This window comes from Pipistrellus hanaki, assembly GCF_964339955.1.
Source record: "Pipistrellus hanaki genome assembly, chromosome: 3".
Classification (NCBI taxonomy): domain Eukaryota; kingdom Metazoa; phylum Chordata; class Mammalia; order Chiroptera; family Vespertilionidae; genus Pipistrellus; species Pipistrellus hanaki.
Window position 1 is genome coordinate 77312703 of NC_140505.1, and position 18940 is coordinate 77331642.

Consider the following 18940-nt stretch of genomic DNA (forward strand, 5'->3'; position numbering starts at 1 on the left):
TACTCCCTTGCCCCTGTTCTTCTACAACATGATTTAAGTGGCAGAATAATATTCCAATTACATGTCTGTGCCATGGATTATTGACCGAATTCTTCAATGTTGAATATTTAGATTGTTTCCGATTATTTGATAGTGCTAGTAATGATATTCGCTGCACACATATCTTTGAATTTTTATGTTTTCATAAATTAGTTTTCTAACAGCGGAGTTATTGGTTGTTGGAAATGTTTGTATTTGTGGTTTTGTTCCAGGTAACCGAAACTATCAACAGGTCACCAAGGCAATCACACAGTACACACACTCCACCCAGACTACCCAGCTGTGAGCAGAGGCAGTAGTAGATCTGGAGCAAGCCCCTGCCGGCAGAGTAATTTAGTACAACTGTCATGAGCAACACGTAACAATAAAGTTATGGATGTTGAGGAAAAGACTTCCGGTAGGGGCATTTCTATTTCCGTCAGGGTCTTTTAGGCTTCTCCCTCCACGTCTACAGCGCAACCGGAAGTATTTGTACCGGTTTAAAGCCACGTCTGTCCTGACCTCAGCTCCGCCCACACACTGGAAGCGCTTCCGGGTTCAGGTGGTTCCTTCCGGTACGCCCAGCCCTGCCGCCGGTGCTTAGCTGGAAGCCCGTCTTTCCCGGAAGTGGCCCGGGCCAGTCCTTCGGGGTCCCCAGTGCCCGCTGCAGCTGACGCCCCGGGGGCGGCGGCGATGGCGGAGGCGGCGCTGCTGCCGCTGCCCGAGGCGGCGGCGGAGTCGGACGCCCGGGAGAGGCTGGCTCTCTGGGATCGGAGACCCGACACCACGGCGCCGCTGACCGACCGGCAGACGGACTCGGTGCTGGAGCTGAAGGCGGCGGCGGAGAACCTGCCCGTGCCGGCCGAGGTGAGGTGCCGGAGCGGACCGGGTTGGGGCGTTCCTCCGGCGCGCGGTGGACTTTGGCCCGGGAGACCCCCGCCCCCTGGCCCCGGCGGCGGCTCCGGGGGGAGAGGCCCCCACAGTCTGGGCTCCCTCTCCCTTCCCGCGCGGGGACGGCTGCCCCGGCGCCCGCCCTCCCCTGGCGGCATGGCTTGGGCGTTTGGCCAGGAGCCTTGCCCCGGGCTTATTGCCCCGGTGTCTCTGGTGTCCCTGCTGCTGCCCACCGTCTCGCAGAAGGAAAGGGCACCGAACTCGAAATGCTTTGCTTCAGAACAGCCTCCTGTTGGCATTCGTTTACCACCTTCGTGAGTAGCGCAGCGTCCTTTTCCCACGGGACAGACCAAACCCTGACCCCGAGGGACAGTTCATTCATCGCACTTTGAAGAGTGCAGGTCAGGGGAGGTCGATTTATTGTACCTATTGGAAGGCAATGAAAATGAATTTTCTTTGAAAGCTGGGTCAATACATTATTCGATAAGGCTGGATTTTGGTTTTAGCGTCAACGTTTTTAATCCTAATTACCTTTGGGATAGTATGCGTGTTACTGCTAGTGTGGTTCAATTCGGTTCGTTATAATAGCGTTTTATGAATTGTCAGATGTTTGACAACCCTTTTCTAGTTCTGAGGCCAGGTTTAGGAGGATTATTTTATTAGGAATGATAGTGGCTTTTGATGTTGGAAGCATTCTTTTTAATTTTAAGAAAATTGTTATTACACAAAGGTTGTCACATAATTGGATATTTCTCTACTTTGTACACAGTTATTCTTACTCGCCACAGAAAGGCTGCATAACTTTTCCCTGGATGATGGCAAACATGAAAATCCTCATTTTAACAGAATAGTAGTAAAAATGCCTCTATTTAAGTTGAAAGATGTATATTGGTGCATGGCTGTTACACTTATCTGGAATGTACAAATATCTTTATAAAAAATACAAAACAATTTATGTGTAGGCATGGATAATGACAGCAGTAAATCTTTATGTATGTTGTCAACTAAAACCAGTAACTGATGGTTATAGTGGTTTTCTTTAACGTTAGCCATCCTTTTCTTCAGTCATTTTCTTCAAGTGACTTCTCTGAAGCACCACCTTGAGCGCCCTCTCAGATTCTCGCCGATAATGGTAAAGCACTGGTCTAGGATTAGAACATGCCACCTCCCATACCACCTCCCATTCCACCCATTTCACCCATTGCAGGGTCTTTCTCTTCTTTAGGAATTCCTGTGACTACAACTTCTGCTGTGATTAACAGAGAGGCCATTCTAGTACCATCCAATAAAGCAGTTCTTACAATCTTAGTTTGATCAATGATTCCTTTTATACCATATTCGCAGAATCTCCAAGCATAGTGTCATAACCAACTTCTGAGGCCAACTATCAACGATCCCTCAACACCTGCATTCTTAGCAATGTTTATTGCAGGAATTTTGAGTGCTTTTTAAAAAATAATTTCTATACCAATTTTTAAAATTTATTTTCATGGATTTAATGAGTCCAAGGCTGTAATGCACTGAAGCAGGGCACAACCCCTCCCCAGAGCAATGTCTTCTTCAACTGCAGCTTGTGTAGTATTGAGGGCATGTTACGCTCTTTTCATTCATTTCCATGTCACTTGTGCCAGCAAACTTCAGCACAGCTACTCCATCTGAGAGTTTTGCCAGACATTCATTTAGTTTTTCCTTTTCATATTCCTTTTTGGCTATCTAACTGTTGGATGATTTCTTGAGTTTGTTTTTAAATTTGAGCCATGTCACCTTTTCCTTTCAAGAGCATCTCCAATCTTTCCTAACATGAGGCTGAACATTTTCAAAATTTAGGGTTAATTCTTTTCTAAACACGGTACCACCAGTAGCAATAGCCATGTCTTTAAGCTGGTTCTTTCTATTGTCACCAAACCTTGGAGCTTTGACTGCTACAACCAGAAGACCCAACTTTTAGCCTAGTCACAATGAGTGTACTTAGAATTTCTCCATCAGCACCTTCAGCAGTTATGACCAGGGCTTACGGTGAGCATTGGCAGTTTCAAGAGCAGGTACAATGGACTGAACTCTGCAAATTTTCTTTCCACTCAGTTGAACATAGGCATCTTGGAATTCACATTTCTGACCTTTTGATGTATTAATGAAGTATGGAGAAATATAACCTCGATCAAGTTTCCATGCGTTCAGTAATTTCTAATTCATCATTCAGTATTTTTCCATCCTTTACTGTGATGATGCTGTTTCTTTCAACCTTTTTCTTTCTTTTAAAAAAAATATATATTTTATTGATTTTCCACAGAGAGGAAGAGAGAGGGATAGAGAGCTAGAAACGCCGATGAGAGAGAAACATCGACCAGCTGCCTCCTGCACATCCACCACGGGGATGTGCCTGCAGCCAATGTACATGCCCTTGACCGGAATTGAACCTGGGACCTTTCAGTCCGCAGGCCGATGCGCTATCCACTAAGCCAACCTGGTTTCGGCTCTTCCACCCTTTTTCATTGCATCAGGAAAAATGTTCCCAATTTCTCTGTTTCCATTTGCAGAAATCATAGCAACCTGAGCAATTTCTTCAGGGGTTGTCACAGGTTTAGACTGTTTTGTAAGTTCAGCAATTATAGCATCAACAGCTAACATCACACCTGATTTCCTCTGGATTAGCACCTTTGCTAATTTTCTCAAAGTCTTCCTTGGCAGCAGAATGTACCAGTACAGTAGCAACAGTAGTGCCATCCCCAGCCCCTCCATTTGTATTATTGGCAACATCTTGAACAAATTTAGTGCTAATATTTTTGTATTTATCTTTTAAGTCAATGGACTTTAGCAATGATCACACCATCTTTAAAAAAAAACCAAAACATATATATATATACATATACATATATATATATATACATATATATATACATATATATATATGTTGATTTTCTTACAGACAGGAAGGGAGAGAGATAGAAAGCTAGAAACATCGATGAGAGAGAAACATCGATCTGCTGCCTCTTGCACACCCCCTCCTGGGGATGTGCCCGCAATCAAGGTACATGCCCTTGACTAGAATTGAACCTAGGACCCTTGAGTCCATAGGCTGACGCTCTATCTACTGAGCCAAACCAGTTAGGGCTTGATGACACTATCATTTGTTACTTTGGGACTTTCCTAATTCTGTCCAGTAATCATTGTTCTTCCCTTTGGCCCCATAGTAACAGCTACAGCATCAACTAAAAGGTCTACACCTTACAGCCGGGAAGTGGGGGGAGGGATCCTTTTTTCTGCGAAGGACCATTTATATACTTATAACATCACTTGAGGGCCATACAAAATTATCAGTTTTGAAAATTAACATGCTATATTTGGTTAGACATTTGGTTAACTCATCCCTAATGCCTTGGCAGGGCCAGACCAAATGATTTTGGCCCAGGGGCCTGACATCCCTCACCCCTACCTTAAAGTATTAAGACTAAAGCATCTGCACCAATTTTTATATGTTTGGCATAAGTCTGAGTGTGATAAGGAGCCAGTGCTCTGGACACTGGCCTAATCTGGTGAAGGACTTCATGTAATCAAAGCATTTCTGTGGGGTTAGCAGGGCATGTGAGCAGTGAGGCAGGCTGTGGCAAGTGAGGATGAAAACATTATTTTTATATGATTTAGAATTGTGTCCAAAGAGAGATTAAATTTCTAGAGACTTTTAACTTTTTTTCTGCCTTCAAACTTCAGAGGTTAAGAACTCTGATTTGAAAGTTGCTTCACTTTTATTTCACTAATAGCCCTGCACACAAATCAGTGTGCCAGTAGCTCTCTGTGGGGCCTGGCCACTCCATGCCCGCTGCCCCGGGTGTGGCCCAGAAGCCCGTCCCCGCTGGGCGTGGAACACCTGCCTCGTCGCTGGGGCAATGAAGCAAGCATTCCACCAGGTCCCTCAGTGAGAGCCACCACCCTGGGACTGGGGGACTCTGGCGGGCCTGAGAGGACTGGGCGCTGCCATCTTGTGGCTCTGGGTGTTGCCATATTTGTGACGGAGTGACAGTTAATTTGCATATTACCCTTTTATTAGATAGGATGCTTTGCCATAAAATTGAGGTGTTCTTTCTTGGTTTTCTCTGTCCACCTCTACGATGCTATGCTAGAAGTGAATTTTAAATAAATGAGGAAGTAGGTGGAAATTTCTTTGGTTTGATCAAAGTCTTTTATGATCTGGACAATCGAAGTTATTTGCTCTGTAAATATTCTAGTCGGTTTGATTTGGCCTATACTGAAGCAGGATGGACATCACAGCAGGGGTGAGGGTATTTCACAAGAAATATAACCCAATTGTTTTTTTAAAACTTAATGATACAAATAAATGCTGAGAGTTTTATTTTATTTTATTTTTTTAATATATTTTATTGATTTTTTACAGAGAGGAAGGGAGAAGGATAGAGAGCTAGAAACATCGATGAGAGAGAATCATCGATCAGCTGCCTCTTGCACACCCCCTACCGGGGATATGCCCGCAACCAATGTACATGCCCTTGACCGGAATCGAACCTGGGACCTTTCAGTCCGCAGACCGATGCTCTACCACTGAGCTAAACCGGTTTTGGCCCCAGTTTGTTTTTATTGTCATGGGTCATAAACTTTTATTTCTTACTCTCGTTGAACTTAAAGGCAAGGGTTTTGAGTGAAGTAAATGGAATCTTCATTTTCACCCCATTCTTTCACATTTATGCAATATAATACCTATTGATATAATTAGCCTTAATGCAGTCATTGAACATATATGCTGTGGGCTAAGAATTAAGGATAGAAAGATAAGTAAGTCAAGGTCTCTTGCCCTAACTGGTTTGGCTCAATGGATAGAGTGTAAGCCTGTGGACTGAAGGGTCCCAGGTTGGATTCCAGTTAAGGGCATGTACCTTAGTTGCAGGCACATCCCCAGTAGGGAGTGTACAGGAGGCAGCTGATCGATTTTCTCTCTCATCGATGTTTCTAACTCTACCCCTCTCCCTTCCTCTCTGTAAAAAATCAATAAAATATATTTTTTTAAAAAAGATCCCTGACCTCATGTTGCTGACATAATTGTGATTATCATGAGCATGTATAAAAGAGTAAGAAAGGTAATTTCAGATGGTGATCCATGACATAAGAAAAAAAAAAAAACCAGGCTGGTATGACACTAAGGGATGAGGTGTGCCTTCAGGCAAGCAGAAAGTCTTTCTAAGAGAGGAACAGTCTAAGATGAGAACTCATGATGGAAAACAAGAAGTTAGTCTTGCAAAGACAAGCATTAAATATTTAAGTTGGAGGGAAAAGTAATGCAGTCATGGATAGGGGATGAGCTTGACAAGTTCAAGCATTCAGTGAGGGTCTTCTGGTACATGCAGAATGAAATAACCTGTTATTTACCCAACCTGGAATCTTTAAGGGAGAGTTCTCATTGCTCTTCAGCTCTCCATAGCCCTCATTTCCCTTTTCTAAAGTGTTTGTATGTCTGGTGGGAAGACTTAGAATTGATTTTTTCCCCTCCCTTCTCCTCCATTACCACTCATTTTAACAGTGGTGCTGAAAAAAGAATGCCTAAATTTTTACTTTGTCCAAGCAGTCTATCTCTAAAGGATTTTCCATAGTGTTTCACAATTTTCATGAAATAAATTACATCCTGAACAGCTGGAACTAGGCAAGTTAGTTGAATATCAAGAGTTCAGCCAACTCTGCAAATATCATAAAGCCATTAACTTCTTCAGAAAATAGCTTTCTCTTTTATGGAGGAGAACTAAATTTATCTTGGAAAGGAGTTATACCTTTTTATTTAGTGTTAGGTAAGGGAATTTGTGGTGGAAAATTTTCAGTAAATATTAGGTAGACTGGTTTTCTGTAGCCAGGGCTTTTTTTCCTTCAGTAGTGAGGACCATTTTCTTTTCTGCTGGACTTAGTAATCCTTTTTCTTTTTAAAATACTTTTTTATTGATTTCTGAGAGAGGAAAGGGGAGGGAGAGAGAGATAGAAACATCAGTGATGAGAGAGAAACATTGATTGCTTGCCTCCTGCACACTGTACACTGGGGGTTGGGCCCACAGCCCAGACTTGTGTTCTGACGGGGAATGGAACTGTGATCTCTTGTTCATGAGTCGATGGTCAGCCACCAAGCCGTACGGGCCAGACCGGACTTAGTAATTCTTGATAAAAGACTAAAATAATTTTTCCTGAAATTTACTTGTAATTTACTGTTACAATTGTTTTCCTAAAGCCTGTGCAACCTTAGACATGATGTTTAACTTTTCTGAGCATGTTTTCTTTTTTTTTTTTTTAAAGTAAGTTGCCCTTTAAAAAATATATATTTATTTTATTGATTTCAAAGAAGAGAGAGAGAGAGAGAGAGAGAGAACATCAGTGATAATGAGAATCACCAATTGGCTCCCTCCTGCACACCCCACACTGGGGATCTAGCCCACAACCTGGGCATGTGCCATGACTGGGAATCAAACTTACCTTCTAGTTCATAGGTCAACGCTCAGCCGTGGAGCCATGCCGGCCGGGCTGTTTTGTTCTTTATGATAACTCTTACCTCATGAGTTGTAAGAAGGAAATGAAATCAGGTAAGTAAAGTGCACATGGCAAGCTACCTGCTAATATTTTTTCATGTGCTTTTCCTCCTCCAAATGTTTAACACCTAAAAAAATAGATTAGAATCTTATGATCCTGAGCTGGTACAAGTGCCACTCAGACCAAAGGTAAGAAAACAAGAGATTAGTACCTCAAAGAAGGTTCGACTCAGTCTTTACCTTTTCAATGATTTGTTGCAAATAGAGACAGAAACATCAGGTTTCATTTAAGGAATAAATTGATTAGAGTGTTTATAAAAGTGATATTCTCTAACCCAGTGCAAGAAGTCAAGATGTATTTGCTTGCTGACCTGTTCAGCTGGTCAGGCAAGGCCAGATAGCTTATTGTAATTAGTATTTAATATGTTAGTGTGTCTATTTGCATAAACTAGACAATAGTATTCTATGACTGCCAATCAGGAAGCTAGATTTGTGCTCTTCTCTCTCTGGTGGTAAGTGTCTGCTCCTTTTGGAATCCAGGACAGGGCAGATAAGTCAGAGACACCCAGTCATCTCCACTTCAGGAGTGAGTGAGAGGTCAGACAGGAAAATTTGTGACACCACCACCCTACTTCCTGATTTGACATTCTGTTCCAGGTACTTTGAGAAAAGAAAATAGTTTGTGCCTAATAGAAGATTTTCTCATATGCTATTTTCCCTTTTTACTGAATTTATCGGAGTAACACTGGTTAACAAAATTAAGCAGTTTTCAGGTACACAATTCCACAACACATCAACTGTACACTATATTGTGTGTTCACCACTCCAAGACAAGTCTCCTTCCATCACCATTAATCCTCCCTATACTCTCCTCCACTTCCCCCCACACCCTCCTCACCTCGGCAGTCACCACACTGTTCTTTGTGTCCATGAGTCTTTTCTTTTTTCTTTATTGCTCAAACCCCTCCAGCTTCTACCCCTTGCCCACTAACGGCTGTCAGCCTGCTCTCTATCTATGAGTCTGTCTCTATTTTGCTTGGGAGTTCAGTTTGTTAGATTCCAAATATGAGTGAAATCATATGGTACATGTCTTTCTCTGACCAGCTCATTTCACTCAGTGTAATGCTCTACAGGTCAATCATTGTCACAAAGGGTAAGATTTCCTTCCTTTTATGGCCGAGTAGTATTCCATAGTGTAAACCTACCTTCTTTATCCACTCATCTACTTGACACTTGGGCTGCTTCCAAATCTTGGCTATTCTATATAATAAAAGGGTAATATGCAGAACAACTGAACAACCAATCAAAGTGTATTATGCTAATGATATCGTAAGGTTGATCAGCCGCTCACTATGACATCCACTGACCACCAGGGGGCAGATGCTCCAACCATTAGGTTAGCTTACTGCAGGGGTCCAGCCGATCGGCACTGAGGGAGATGGGCTGGACACGCCCTAGAGCCCTCCGCCATCCCTCCCCAGCCTGATTGTGTACTGGTAGGGTCCCTTAGCCTGGCCTGTGTCCTCTTGCAATTTGGGACCCCTTCGGAGATGTTGGAGAGCCAGTTTCAGCCCAATCCTGCAGGTCACTCCCCTTGGGAGGGCGACAGATGCAGAGCTCATGGCTGGTGAGCGCCGCTGTGGCAGCACCAGCCTCTCTCAATCGGGACTGATTGGGCATGCGTCCACGGCAGGCACAGTGGGCCGGGATGAGTGGGAACGGCATGTAGGAACTGCAGGCAGCATTGGACTGTGGGTTTCAGCCTGATCCCTGAAGGCCACCCAGAGGGACCCCACCTGTGCACTAATTTGTGCACCTGGCCTCTAGTTATAAATAATGCTGCAATGATCATAGGGGTGCATATGTTCTTTGGAATTAGTGTTTGGGGTTTCTTTGGATTATATTCCTAGATGTGGAATTGCAGGTTATAAGGCAGTACCAATTAAAATTCTTTTTATTGTCTGAAGTTTTATATTTGTCGCCTTTTTACCCGATTGACACACCCCCCCCCCCCCCCCCCCGCCAATTTAAATTTTTTGATGTAACTCCATACTACTTTGACAGTGGCTGCACCAGTCTGCATTCCACCAATAGTGCACAAGGTGTTCGTTTTTCTCCACATCCTTGCCAACACTTGTTTGTTGATTTATTAATGAGCCATTCTTACAGGTGTGAGGTGATACCACATTGTGGTTAATTTGCATTTCTCTGATGATTAGTGACATTGAGCCTCTTTTCTTTTTTTTTTTTTTTTTTTTTTTTTTAAATTTCTTTATTGATTAAGGTATCACATACCTCAACCCCCTAATCCAATCCCCCACCCCATGCGCCTCTTTTCATATGTCTATTAGCCATCTATCTGAATGTCCCCTTTGGAGAAGTGTCTCTTCAGGTTCTTTTTTTATTTTTATTTTATTTTATTTTATTTATTTATTTTACCATTTTTTAAATTAAATTATTATCTGTGTACATATCTTACCATTGGTACCCCCCTCCGCACGCCCCCCCCCCCCCCACACACACACACACTCTTCAGGTTCTTTGCTCACTTTTTAATTGTATTGTTTGTTCTCTTGGTGTTGAGTTTTATAAATTCTTTATATAAATTTTGCATGTTAACTCCTTATTAGGTGTATTGTTGGTGAGTATGTTCTCCTATTCTGTGGTTTGTCTTTTCATTTTGTTGATGCTTTCTTGCACTGTGCAAGAAATTTTTAGTTTGAAGTAGTAGTAATCCCCTTTATTTTTTCTTTTGTTTTCCCTTGCTTGAGGAGATATGCCAGGAAAAGTATTGCTATGAGAAATGTCTGAAATTTTATTGCCTATGTTTTTTTCTAGGGTATTTATGGTTTCGAGCCTAACATTAAGTCTTTAATCCATTTTTTTTTTTTACAAAGAAGTCTTTTTAAATTTTTTTTTAATTGATTTCAGAGAGGAAGAGAGAGGGTGAGAGATAGAATCATCAATGATGAGAGAAAGTCATTGATTGGCTGCCTCCTGCACACTTCCCATTGGAGATTGAGCCTGTAACCTGGGCATGTGCCCTTGACCAGAATTGAACCTGGGACCCTTCAGTCCCCAGGCTCTGTCCTCTGAGCCAAAACAGCTAGGGCAGTCTTCAATCCATTCTAAGTTTATTCCTGTGTATGGTGTAAGAAGGTGGTCTAGTTTCATTTGTTTTTTTGCATTCTCCCCAGCACCATTAGACTGTCTTTACCTCACTGTATGTTTTTGCCTCTTTTGTCAAATATTTGACTAGAAAGGTGTGAGTTTATTTCTGGACTTCTTATTCTGTTCCATTGATCTATAAGTCTGTTTTTATGCCAGTACCGTGCTGTTTTTAATACTATGGTCTGTAGCATAGTTTGATTTAGGATAGCATGATTCTTTCCACTTTATTGTTCTTTCTCAAGATTGCTGTAGCTATTTGATATCTTTTGAGGTCTTATATAAATTTTTGGAATATAGATTGTTTGGGGGGGTATGGACATTTTAATGATGTTAAGTTTTCCTATCCATGAACATGGTATATTCTTGCACATATTTGTGTCTTCTTCAGTTTCTTTCTTTGGTCCTTATAATTTTCAAGTACAGGTCTTTTACATCCTAGGTTAAATTTATTTCTAGGTATTTTATTTTTTTTAAAGCAATTGTGAATTGGATTTGTTTTTAGTTTTCCTTTCTGAAAGTTCTTTATTAGTGTATAAAATTGCATGGATTTCTGGGTATTTGTTTTGTATCTTGCTACTTGTCCTCATCCATAAGTGCACAGTTTATGTTCAGTCTCTTCCCACATTCCCCTCTCCCCTTTTCCCCAAGAATCGTCAGTTCACTCCCCTTCCATACCTCTGATTCTATTATGTTCAACAGTTAATATTGTTCATCAGATTTTTTTTTTAATTTCCATGGTTTTTAGATTCACTTGTTGATAGTTACGTATTTGTTGTTCATAATTTTTATCTTTATTTACTTTCTCTTCTGAAAGAACCCCCTTCAGCAATTCATATAATTCTGGTTTGGTGGTGATGAACTCCTTTAGCTTTTTTTTTTTATTAGTGAAGCTCTTTATCTGACCTTCGATTCTGAGTGATAGCTTTGCTGGGTAGAGTATTTTTGGCTGTAGGTTCTTGTTATTCATCACCTTGAATATTTCTTGCCATTCCCGTCTGGCCTGCATGGTTTCTGTTGAGAAATCAGCTGACAATCGTATAGGTGCTCCTTTATAGGTAACCACCTGCTTAGCTCTTGCTGCTTTTAATATTCTCTCTTTGTCCTTTGCTCTTGGAATCTTAATTATGATTTGTCTTGGTGTGGTCCTCTTTGGATTTCTCTTATTTGGAGTTCTGTGTGCTTCCTGGACTTGTAAGTTCAATTCTTTCCCCAGGTGGGGGAAGTTTTCTGTCACTATTTCTTTCAGTATGTTTTCGATATCTTGCTCTCTCTCATCTTCTGGGACCCCCATGATTCTGATGTTGGATCGTTTGAAGTTGTCCCAGAGGTTTCTTACATTATCTTCAATTTTCTGGATTCTCTTGCCTTCTAGCTTCAGCAGAGGAGTGTCTTCTGGCTCTTTATGTTCCAAATCTTTGACTTGATTCTTGCGATCTTCTATTCTGGTTTTAGGACTCTGTATAATATTTTTTATTTCAGACAATGTATTCTTTATTTCTTGTTGATCCCTTTTCATATCCTCATAGGTCTCATTTATTTTATCGGCCTTTTCTAGGATACTCTTGAAAAACCTTATAAGTGTGGTTTTGAACTCTATATCCAGTCGCTTTTTGTCCTCCATTTCTTTCGTTTGTGATCTATTTGGTTTAGGCATTTTCGCAGGCAGCTTTTCTGATGGGGCGGAGTTTCAGGGTGGAGCCTACAGCCTTGGCTTCCGTCAGCCCTGCCCTATGCGACTCCTGAGACTCAGGGTCCTTCAGTACTTGTTGCAAGCACCTCTGAGAGAAAGGTGCCCTCGATTTTCGCCTGCTACCAAACAGTGTAGGCTCTCCCGCAATGGGCCCAAAACTGGGGTTCAGTTCAGTTGGAAGTGGAGTTGGAGATGGCGTTCAGAGCAGTCTGGAGCCCCTGTCTCCTTCCCGCCAGGGCAGTCCTACGGCACAGCCGACCATCCCTTCTCTGCGCGCAGTGTGCGCGCCTCTGGGACCTCCTTTCGCCGCTTCCCCGGGTTCCGCCTTACAGCCCAGCTCCCTCTGGATGAGCCTGGGTCCCCGGGGTCTGGCCTAGAACGGGGGTTCGAGCAGTTGGGGGCCCAGCACAGTCGGAGTGTTTATCTCCTTCCCGCTAGGGAACGCCAGCCAGGCACTCGGCCTCCCTCCTCTCCAGCTCCGTCCTCTCCGCGCGCGCTGCGTGTCTCCGTACCTTGGGCTATTACAGCTCCTCCACCCTTCCTTCTGGTTTTCTCCTTGCTTCTCGTTGTAGAATTTCCAGTCAGTCGACTTTCCTGTAGTTCTGGGTAATGTCCATTTTATATTTTAGTTGTATTTTATTGAAATTGTTGCGTGCGGCTGCGGCTAGGTGCCTACCCGAGCAGCCATCTTGGATTCTCTGTTCATTTATTTTTTAATTTAATTTTATTTTTTTGAGCTTTTTATTTTTTTAAATTATTTTTTAATAAATTTTTATTGTTCATATTATTACAAATGTTCCTCATTTCCCCCCCCCCTCCATTGCTCCCCTCCACCAGGTTTCCACCCCACTCTCTGCCCTTTCCCCACCCCTCATTGTCCTCATCCATAGGTGCATAGTTTATGTTCAGTCCCTTCCCACACCCCTCACTCTCCTTTTCCCTGAGAATCGTCAATCCACTCCCCTTCCATACTTCTGATTCTATTATATTCAACAGTTAATATTGTTCATCAGATTTTTGTAATTCCCTTGGTTTTTAGATTCACTTGTTGATAGTTACGTATTTGTTGTTCATAATTTTTATCTCTATTTTCTTCCTCTTCCTAAAGAAAAGCAATTCATATAATTCTGGTTTGGTGGTGATGAACTCCTTTAGCTTTTTTTTTTATTTGTGAAGCTCTTTATCTGGCCTTCGATTCTGAGTGATAGCTTTGCTGGGTAGATTATTTTTGGCTGTAGGTTCTTGCTATTCATCACCTTGAATATTTCTTGCCATTCCCGTCTGGCCTGCATGGTTTCTGTTGAGAAATCAGCTATCATATGGGTGCTCCTTTATAGGTAACTACCTGCTTTGCTCTTGCTGCTTTTACTATTCTTTCTTTGTCTTTTGCTCTTGGAATTTTAATTATGATGTGTCTTAGTATGGTCTTCTTTGGATTCCTTTTGTTTGGAGTTCTGTGCGCTTCCTGGACTTGTAAGTCTAATTCTTTCACCAAGTGGGGGAAGTTTTCTGTCACCATTTCTTTCAGTATGTTTTCGGTATCTTGCTCTCTCTCTTCTTCTGGGACCCCTATAATTCTGATGTTGGTTCGCTTGAAGTTGTCCCAGAGTTTTCTTACACTATCTTTAACTTTCTGCATTCTCTTGTCTTCTTGCTTCTGCGGAGGAGTGTCTTCTGGCTCTTTATGTTCCAAATCTTTGACTTGATTCTTGTGATCTTCCATTCTGTTTTTAGGACTCTGTATAATATTTTTTATTCCAGACAATATATTCTATCTTGTTGATCCTTCATATTTCTTGTTGATCCCACATTATTTCTTGTTGATCCCTTTTCATATCTTCATAGGTCTTGTTTATTTTATCAGCCTTTTCTAGGAGAATCTTGAAAAACCTTATAAGCGTGGTTTTGAACTCTATATCCAGTCGCTTTTTGTCCTCCATTTCTTTCGTTTGTGATCAGTTTCCTTGTCTGGGAATTTTCGCAGCTTCCCTGAGTTGGTAGCCTTAAAAGTCTCTGTGTTCAGCTTGGATGGGGCGGAGTTTCAGGGTGGAGCCTACAGCCTTGGCTTCTGTCAGCCCTGCCCTATGAGGCTCCTGAGTCTCATTGTTCCTCAGTGTCCTTCGGTACTGGCTGCAAGCACCTCTGAGAGAAAGGTGCCCATGAGTTTCGCCCACTACCAAACAGTCTAGGCTCTCGGAACTGGGGTTCAGTTCAGTTGGAAGTGGGGTTGGAAGTGGGGTTCAGAGCAGTCTGGAGCTTTTGTCTCCTTCCTGCTAGGGCAATCCAGCGGCACAGTCAACCATCCTTTCTCTGCGCGCAATGTGCATGCCTCTGGGACTTCCTTTCACCTCTCCCCTGAGTTTCTGCCTTACAGCCCAGGTTCCCTCTGTATGAGCCTGGATCCCCAGGGTCTGGCCTAGAACTGGGGTTCAGTGCTGTCGGAACTGGGGTTCAGCACAGTCAGAGCTTTTATCTCCTTTTCGCTAGGGAATGCCAGCCAGGCACTCAGCATCCCCCTCCTCTCAGGCTCTGTCCTTTCCTCGTGCGCAACGTGTCTCCGTACCTTAGGCTTTTACAGCCCCTCTGATTTTCCTTCTGGTTTTCTCTTTCCTTCTCGTTGTAGAATTTCCAGTCAGTCGACTTTCCTGTAGTTCTGGGTAATGTCCATTTTGTATTTTAATGAAATTGTTGTGTGAGGCTGCAGTTAGGTCTTTACCTATGCCGCCATCTTGGTTTCTCCTTTAAAAGGTGTTCATTTATTTTAAATCTATCGTATACTAGAGCCTTTATAACTAACCTATTAGTTACATATTAGTAATATAATTACAGTTATTTAAATTCATTATCTGATAGTTGGAGTATCCAGGCCATTTCTGATTCTGGCTCTGTTGAGTGCTTTGTCTCTTGGCAATGAGTTGTTCCCCCACCCCCTTCCTTGCTTTATTATTATTACTAGAGGCCTGATACTTGAAATTTGTGCAAGGGGTTTGGCCCTCACAGAAGCCATCTGGAAGGTTGTTCAGCTGTCTGGTCTAATTAGCATATTACCCTTTTATTATAGATTTTTTTGTTAATCCCCATTTGAGGATATTTTCCATTGATTTTTATTTATTTTTATTATTTTTCTTCTGTATTTTAAATACATGTTATTTTTATTTTATTTATTTATTTATTTTAAAAATATATTTTATTGTTTTTTTTATAGAGAGGAAGGGAGAGAGTTAGAAATATCGATGAGAGAGTGTCATCGATCAGCTGCCTCTTGCACGCCCCCTACCGGGGATGTGCCCGCAACCAAGGTACATGCCCTTGACAGGAATCGAACCCGGCACCCTTCAGTCCGCAGACTGACTGATGCTCTATCCACTGAGCTAAACCGGTTTCGGCTATTTTATTTATTTTTTAAAATATATTTTTATTGATTTCAGAGAGGAAGGGAGAAGGAGAGAAAGATAGAAACATCAATGAGAGAGAATCATTGATTGGCTGCCTCCTGCATGCCCCCTACTGGGGATCTAACTTGCAACCCAGGCATGTACCCTTGACCAGAATTGAACTCAGAACCCTTCAGTCTGCAGACCTACACCTGAGCCAAACTGGCTACGGCTAAAATATGTTTTTATTCATTCTTTTTCTTTTAGAGAGAGAGGAAGAGGGAGGGATAGAACGATAGAAACATCGATGACAGAGAAATATAATTGATTGAATGCCTCCTGCACACCCTCTACTGGGGATTGAACTCGCAACTCACTTACATGCGCGGAATAGAACCTCTGACCCTTTGGTGGGTGGGCCAACACTTCAATCACTAAGCCGCACCACCCAAGGCTTCCCTTGCTTTTTAATGTAATTTTGAGTAAATACTGGACATTGTGTTCAGGACAGTTCAGAATGAGGAAAATAGTATTTGTGTGTTGAAATAAGAACACCTCTTCAGTTAGATTCTTATTGTGGGGAGTTGAATCATTCTAGTCAGGAGTTGAGCTAGGTTCAGTTTTGTTATTGCTCTGGTTATCTTCTAGTTCACTGATTCTTGAGCTGTTGAGTGTACTGATAAGTCCACTGTGGGTATTTAAAAAAATATTTTTATTGATTTCAGAGAGGAAGGGAGAGGGAGAGAAAAACATCAGTGATGAGAGAGAATTTGGTTTCAAATTTCTCTAGTGTTACCTTTTGCATAGCATTGGGGCTGGGTTTCTGCAGGGTTTTCTTAACATTTCTCCTCTGCCCTCAGCGTTTGGTAAGCTGTGTGCCTATGTCTCAGAGAGTGTCTGTGCTTTGCCCCGCTCATAAGCAGTAGATGCTGGTGCTTTCTAGCCTGGTAGTGAGGGTAGGTGTGAGTTTTCTGTCATCCTAGCCTCAGTCTGATGCAGGCGCTTTGCTTGTGGGTCTTGGAGATGGAGCTTTCGCATTGATTCTGCTCTCCTCTGGCCGTAGCAGACTTCTATTGTTCTAGGTCTTGGATTGTGTCTTGTCTCTCTTGTAGGATTAGTGGTGTTTTCTCTTCTCTTTCTCCAGCCTTAGTGGGTCTTCCTCTGTGTTCTAGGGATAATAGGGTGTTTTTTTTTTTTGTTTGTTTGTTTTTTTAGTTTCTTAGAGTTTGGTTCCACTGGGAAGAAGGGTCTGGATGAGGCTTTATGCTATTCGTTCCCACAGCCATCTCCTTTTTGAGGCCTGCACCACTTATTCTTTCTCGGGAGCATGGAGCTCTGTGAAGAAAACCATGTGTGGGTGCTAAATCCTTTTGTGTTTGTAGCTTCCAGGCATTTTGTACTTACACCCCAGCCTTTTACAATTTGTAAGAATTCTTACCTTCTTCTATGCTGCTTGTTATTTCTTTTTCCATGATCATGCTAACATTCTGTCTCTCTCTGGAGGTGCCCATCTCACATGGATTTTAAGGTACTTGGATACTCTGTAATCTCAGCCCTCTGATGGATTCAAGAATAGTTATGCTTTTGTAGATTATTTGTCTTTTTCTGATTAGGGTGCAAGGAACACTGTCCAGCTTTTTTGATTTTAGCTTAGTCTCCATGTGTTTTCTGGTATGTTTTTCAAATCTGAGCCTAATCAATGTGTCTTCATTGTTGCCCGTAGTGTTGTGTAAACAGTGCCGATAGAATTTTGTCATGATCTGTTCAGAGATAAACTTTACCATTAGTAAAATATAATTTATAAGATAGCTTATGGACTATTCTATGCTCAAGAAGCAGTATAAATTCTGATTTATGAAATTACTCTTGCTGCTATTAAATAGGAATACTAATAATATGATAAATAGCAATAGCTCAAATTTATTGTGTTCACTATGTGACAGGCGTTATGTTACGTACATGTAGCACAGTCTCTGATGTGTTTTCCTCCCCCTCTTCAAGGAGGCAGCCTGTTGTTGGTAATGGGGTGGTTGTACAGAGTATGAGCAGGTGCCACTCAGCTCAGCACAGCTTCATTTGTCCTCCACAGTTCTTTTTTTTTTTTTTTTTTTTTTTTTTTAAGTATATTTTATTGATTTTTTACAGAGAGGAAGGGAGAGGGATAGAGAGCTAGAAGCATTGATGAGAGAAACATCGATCAGCTGCCTCCCGCACACCCCCTACCTGGGATGTGCCCGCAAACAACGTACATGCCCTTGACTGGAATTGAACCCAGGACCCTGCAGTCCCCAGGCTGAGGCTCTATCCACTGAGCCAAACCAGTTTCAGCTGTCCTCCACAATTCTTGCTAGTGACACTTTAAACTCAAGATAGAGTCTCACTGGATTTGAGAAACTTAATTTTTACTGCGCCACGGCTTTTATACTCAAAGGTTATGTTACAATTCAGGAAGAGCTTATATGAACAAGAAATGCCTTTAATCTGACATACATCTAGCCCAGCGGTTGTCCACCTTTCAGACCTCACAGACCACCAGTTGGGGACCACTGATCTAGCCCCTCTCGGCTCTTGAGTCAGAAAGCAGAACCAGAACCTTCCCCCCCCTTTTTTTTTTGGTCTGCAGCTTCTTAGCAGTCTTAGAAGACTGCTTTCTGTGGAACCTCTGTTTACTTCTTTTCACAATGGCCTTTTGATACAGATAATGTAGATCCTATTTTACAGCGAAGAATTTGAGTAATTTGCCCATTATCACGTAGCTTGTAAAGGAGCAGGAGCAAGGTTCAAACCAGGCTGCACTGTAATGTTATTTTCTGTGCAAGAAAGAAGGTATTACTGCCAACCCCCCCCTTGAACCTAGGTGCAAACCCCCCTATATTTAAAGAGTTGTATTTTTTGTTAAGAGAGAGAGAGAGAGAGAGAGAGAGAGAGAGAGAGAGAGAGAGAAAGAGAGAGAGAGAGAGAGAAACATTAATGTGAAAGCAAACCTCAATTGGTTTCCTCCTGAACGTGCCCGACTGTGAATTGAACCCACAACCAGGGTTTGTGTCCTGACTGAGAATCAAACCCACTGCCTCTCGGTGTACAGGACAATGCTCCAACCAACTGAGCCACACCAGCTAGGGCTAAAGGGCTGTATTTTTAAATTAGTGATGGTGTAATTTGCGTCTAGTTTATTTTAGCTTTAAAGAGAAAATACTGTCTTCAGATGAAATTTTTATATCTAGAAAAATAGACAGGGAGGCAGTTTTTTAAGACATTGGATCAATATTTTATATTGCTGGACC

General features: G+C 42.1%; 1 protein-coding gene and 1 pseudogene across 2 annotated transcripts in view; one reads left to right on the plus strand and one right to left on the minus strand.

Moving 5' to 3' along the window:
• Window positions 1-555: 555 nt before the first annotated feature.
• COG3 (component of oligomeric golgi complex 3) overlaps window positions 556-18940 on the plus strand; it is a 76664-nt gene continuing 58279 nt past the window's right edge. Inside the window, exon 1 of the mRNA XM_084879361.1 lies at window positions 556-885. Coding sequence (XP_084735487.1) covers window positions 712-885 — 174 coding nt within the window. The 5' untranslated portion in view covers window positions 556-711. The remainder of the gene's footprint in view (window positions 886-18940) is intronic.
• Window positions 2061-17134, minus strand: LOC311618590 (60 kDa heat shock protein, mitochondrial-like; annotated as a pseudogene). The gene is made up of 5 exons: window positions 17095-17134; window positions 4337-4450; window positions 4032-4127; window positions 3365-3739; window positions 2061-3137 (listed from the first exon to the last, which is right to left on the minus strand). The product of its transcript is annotated as a 60 kDa heat shock protein, mitochondrial-like (transcript).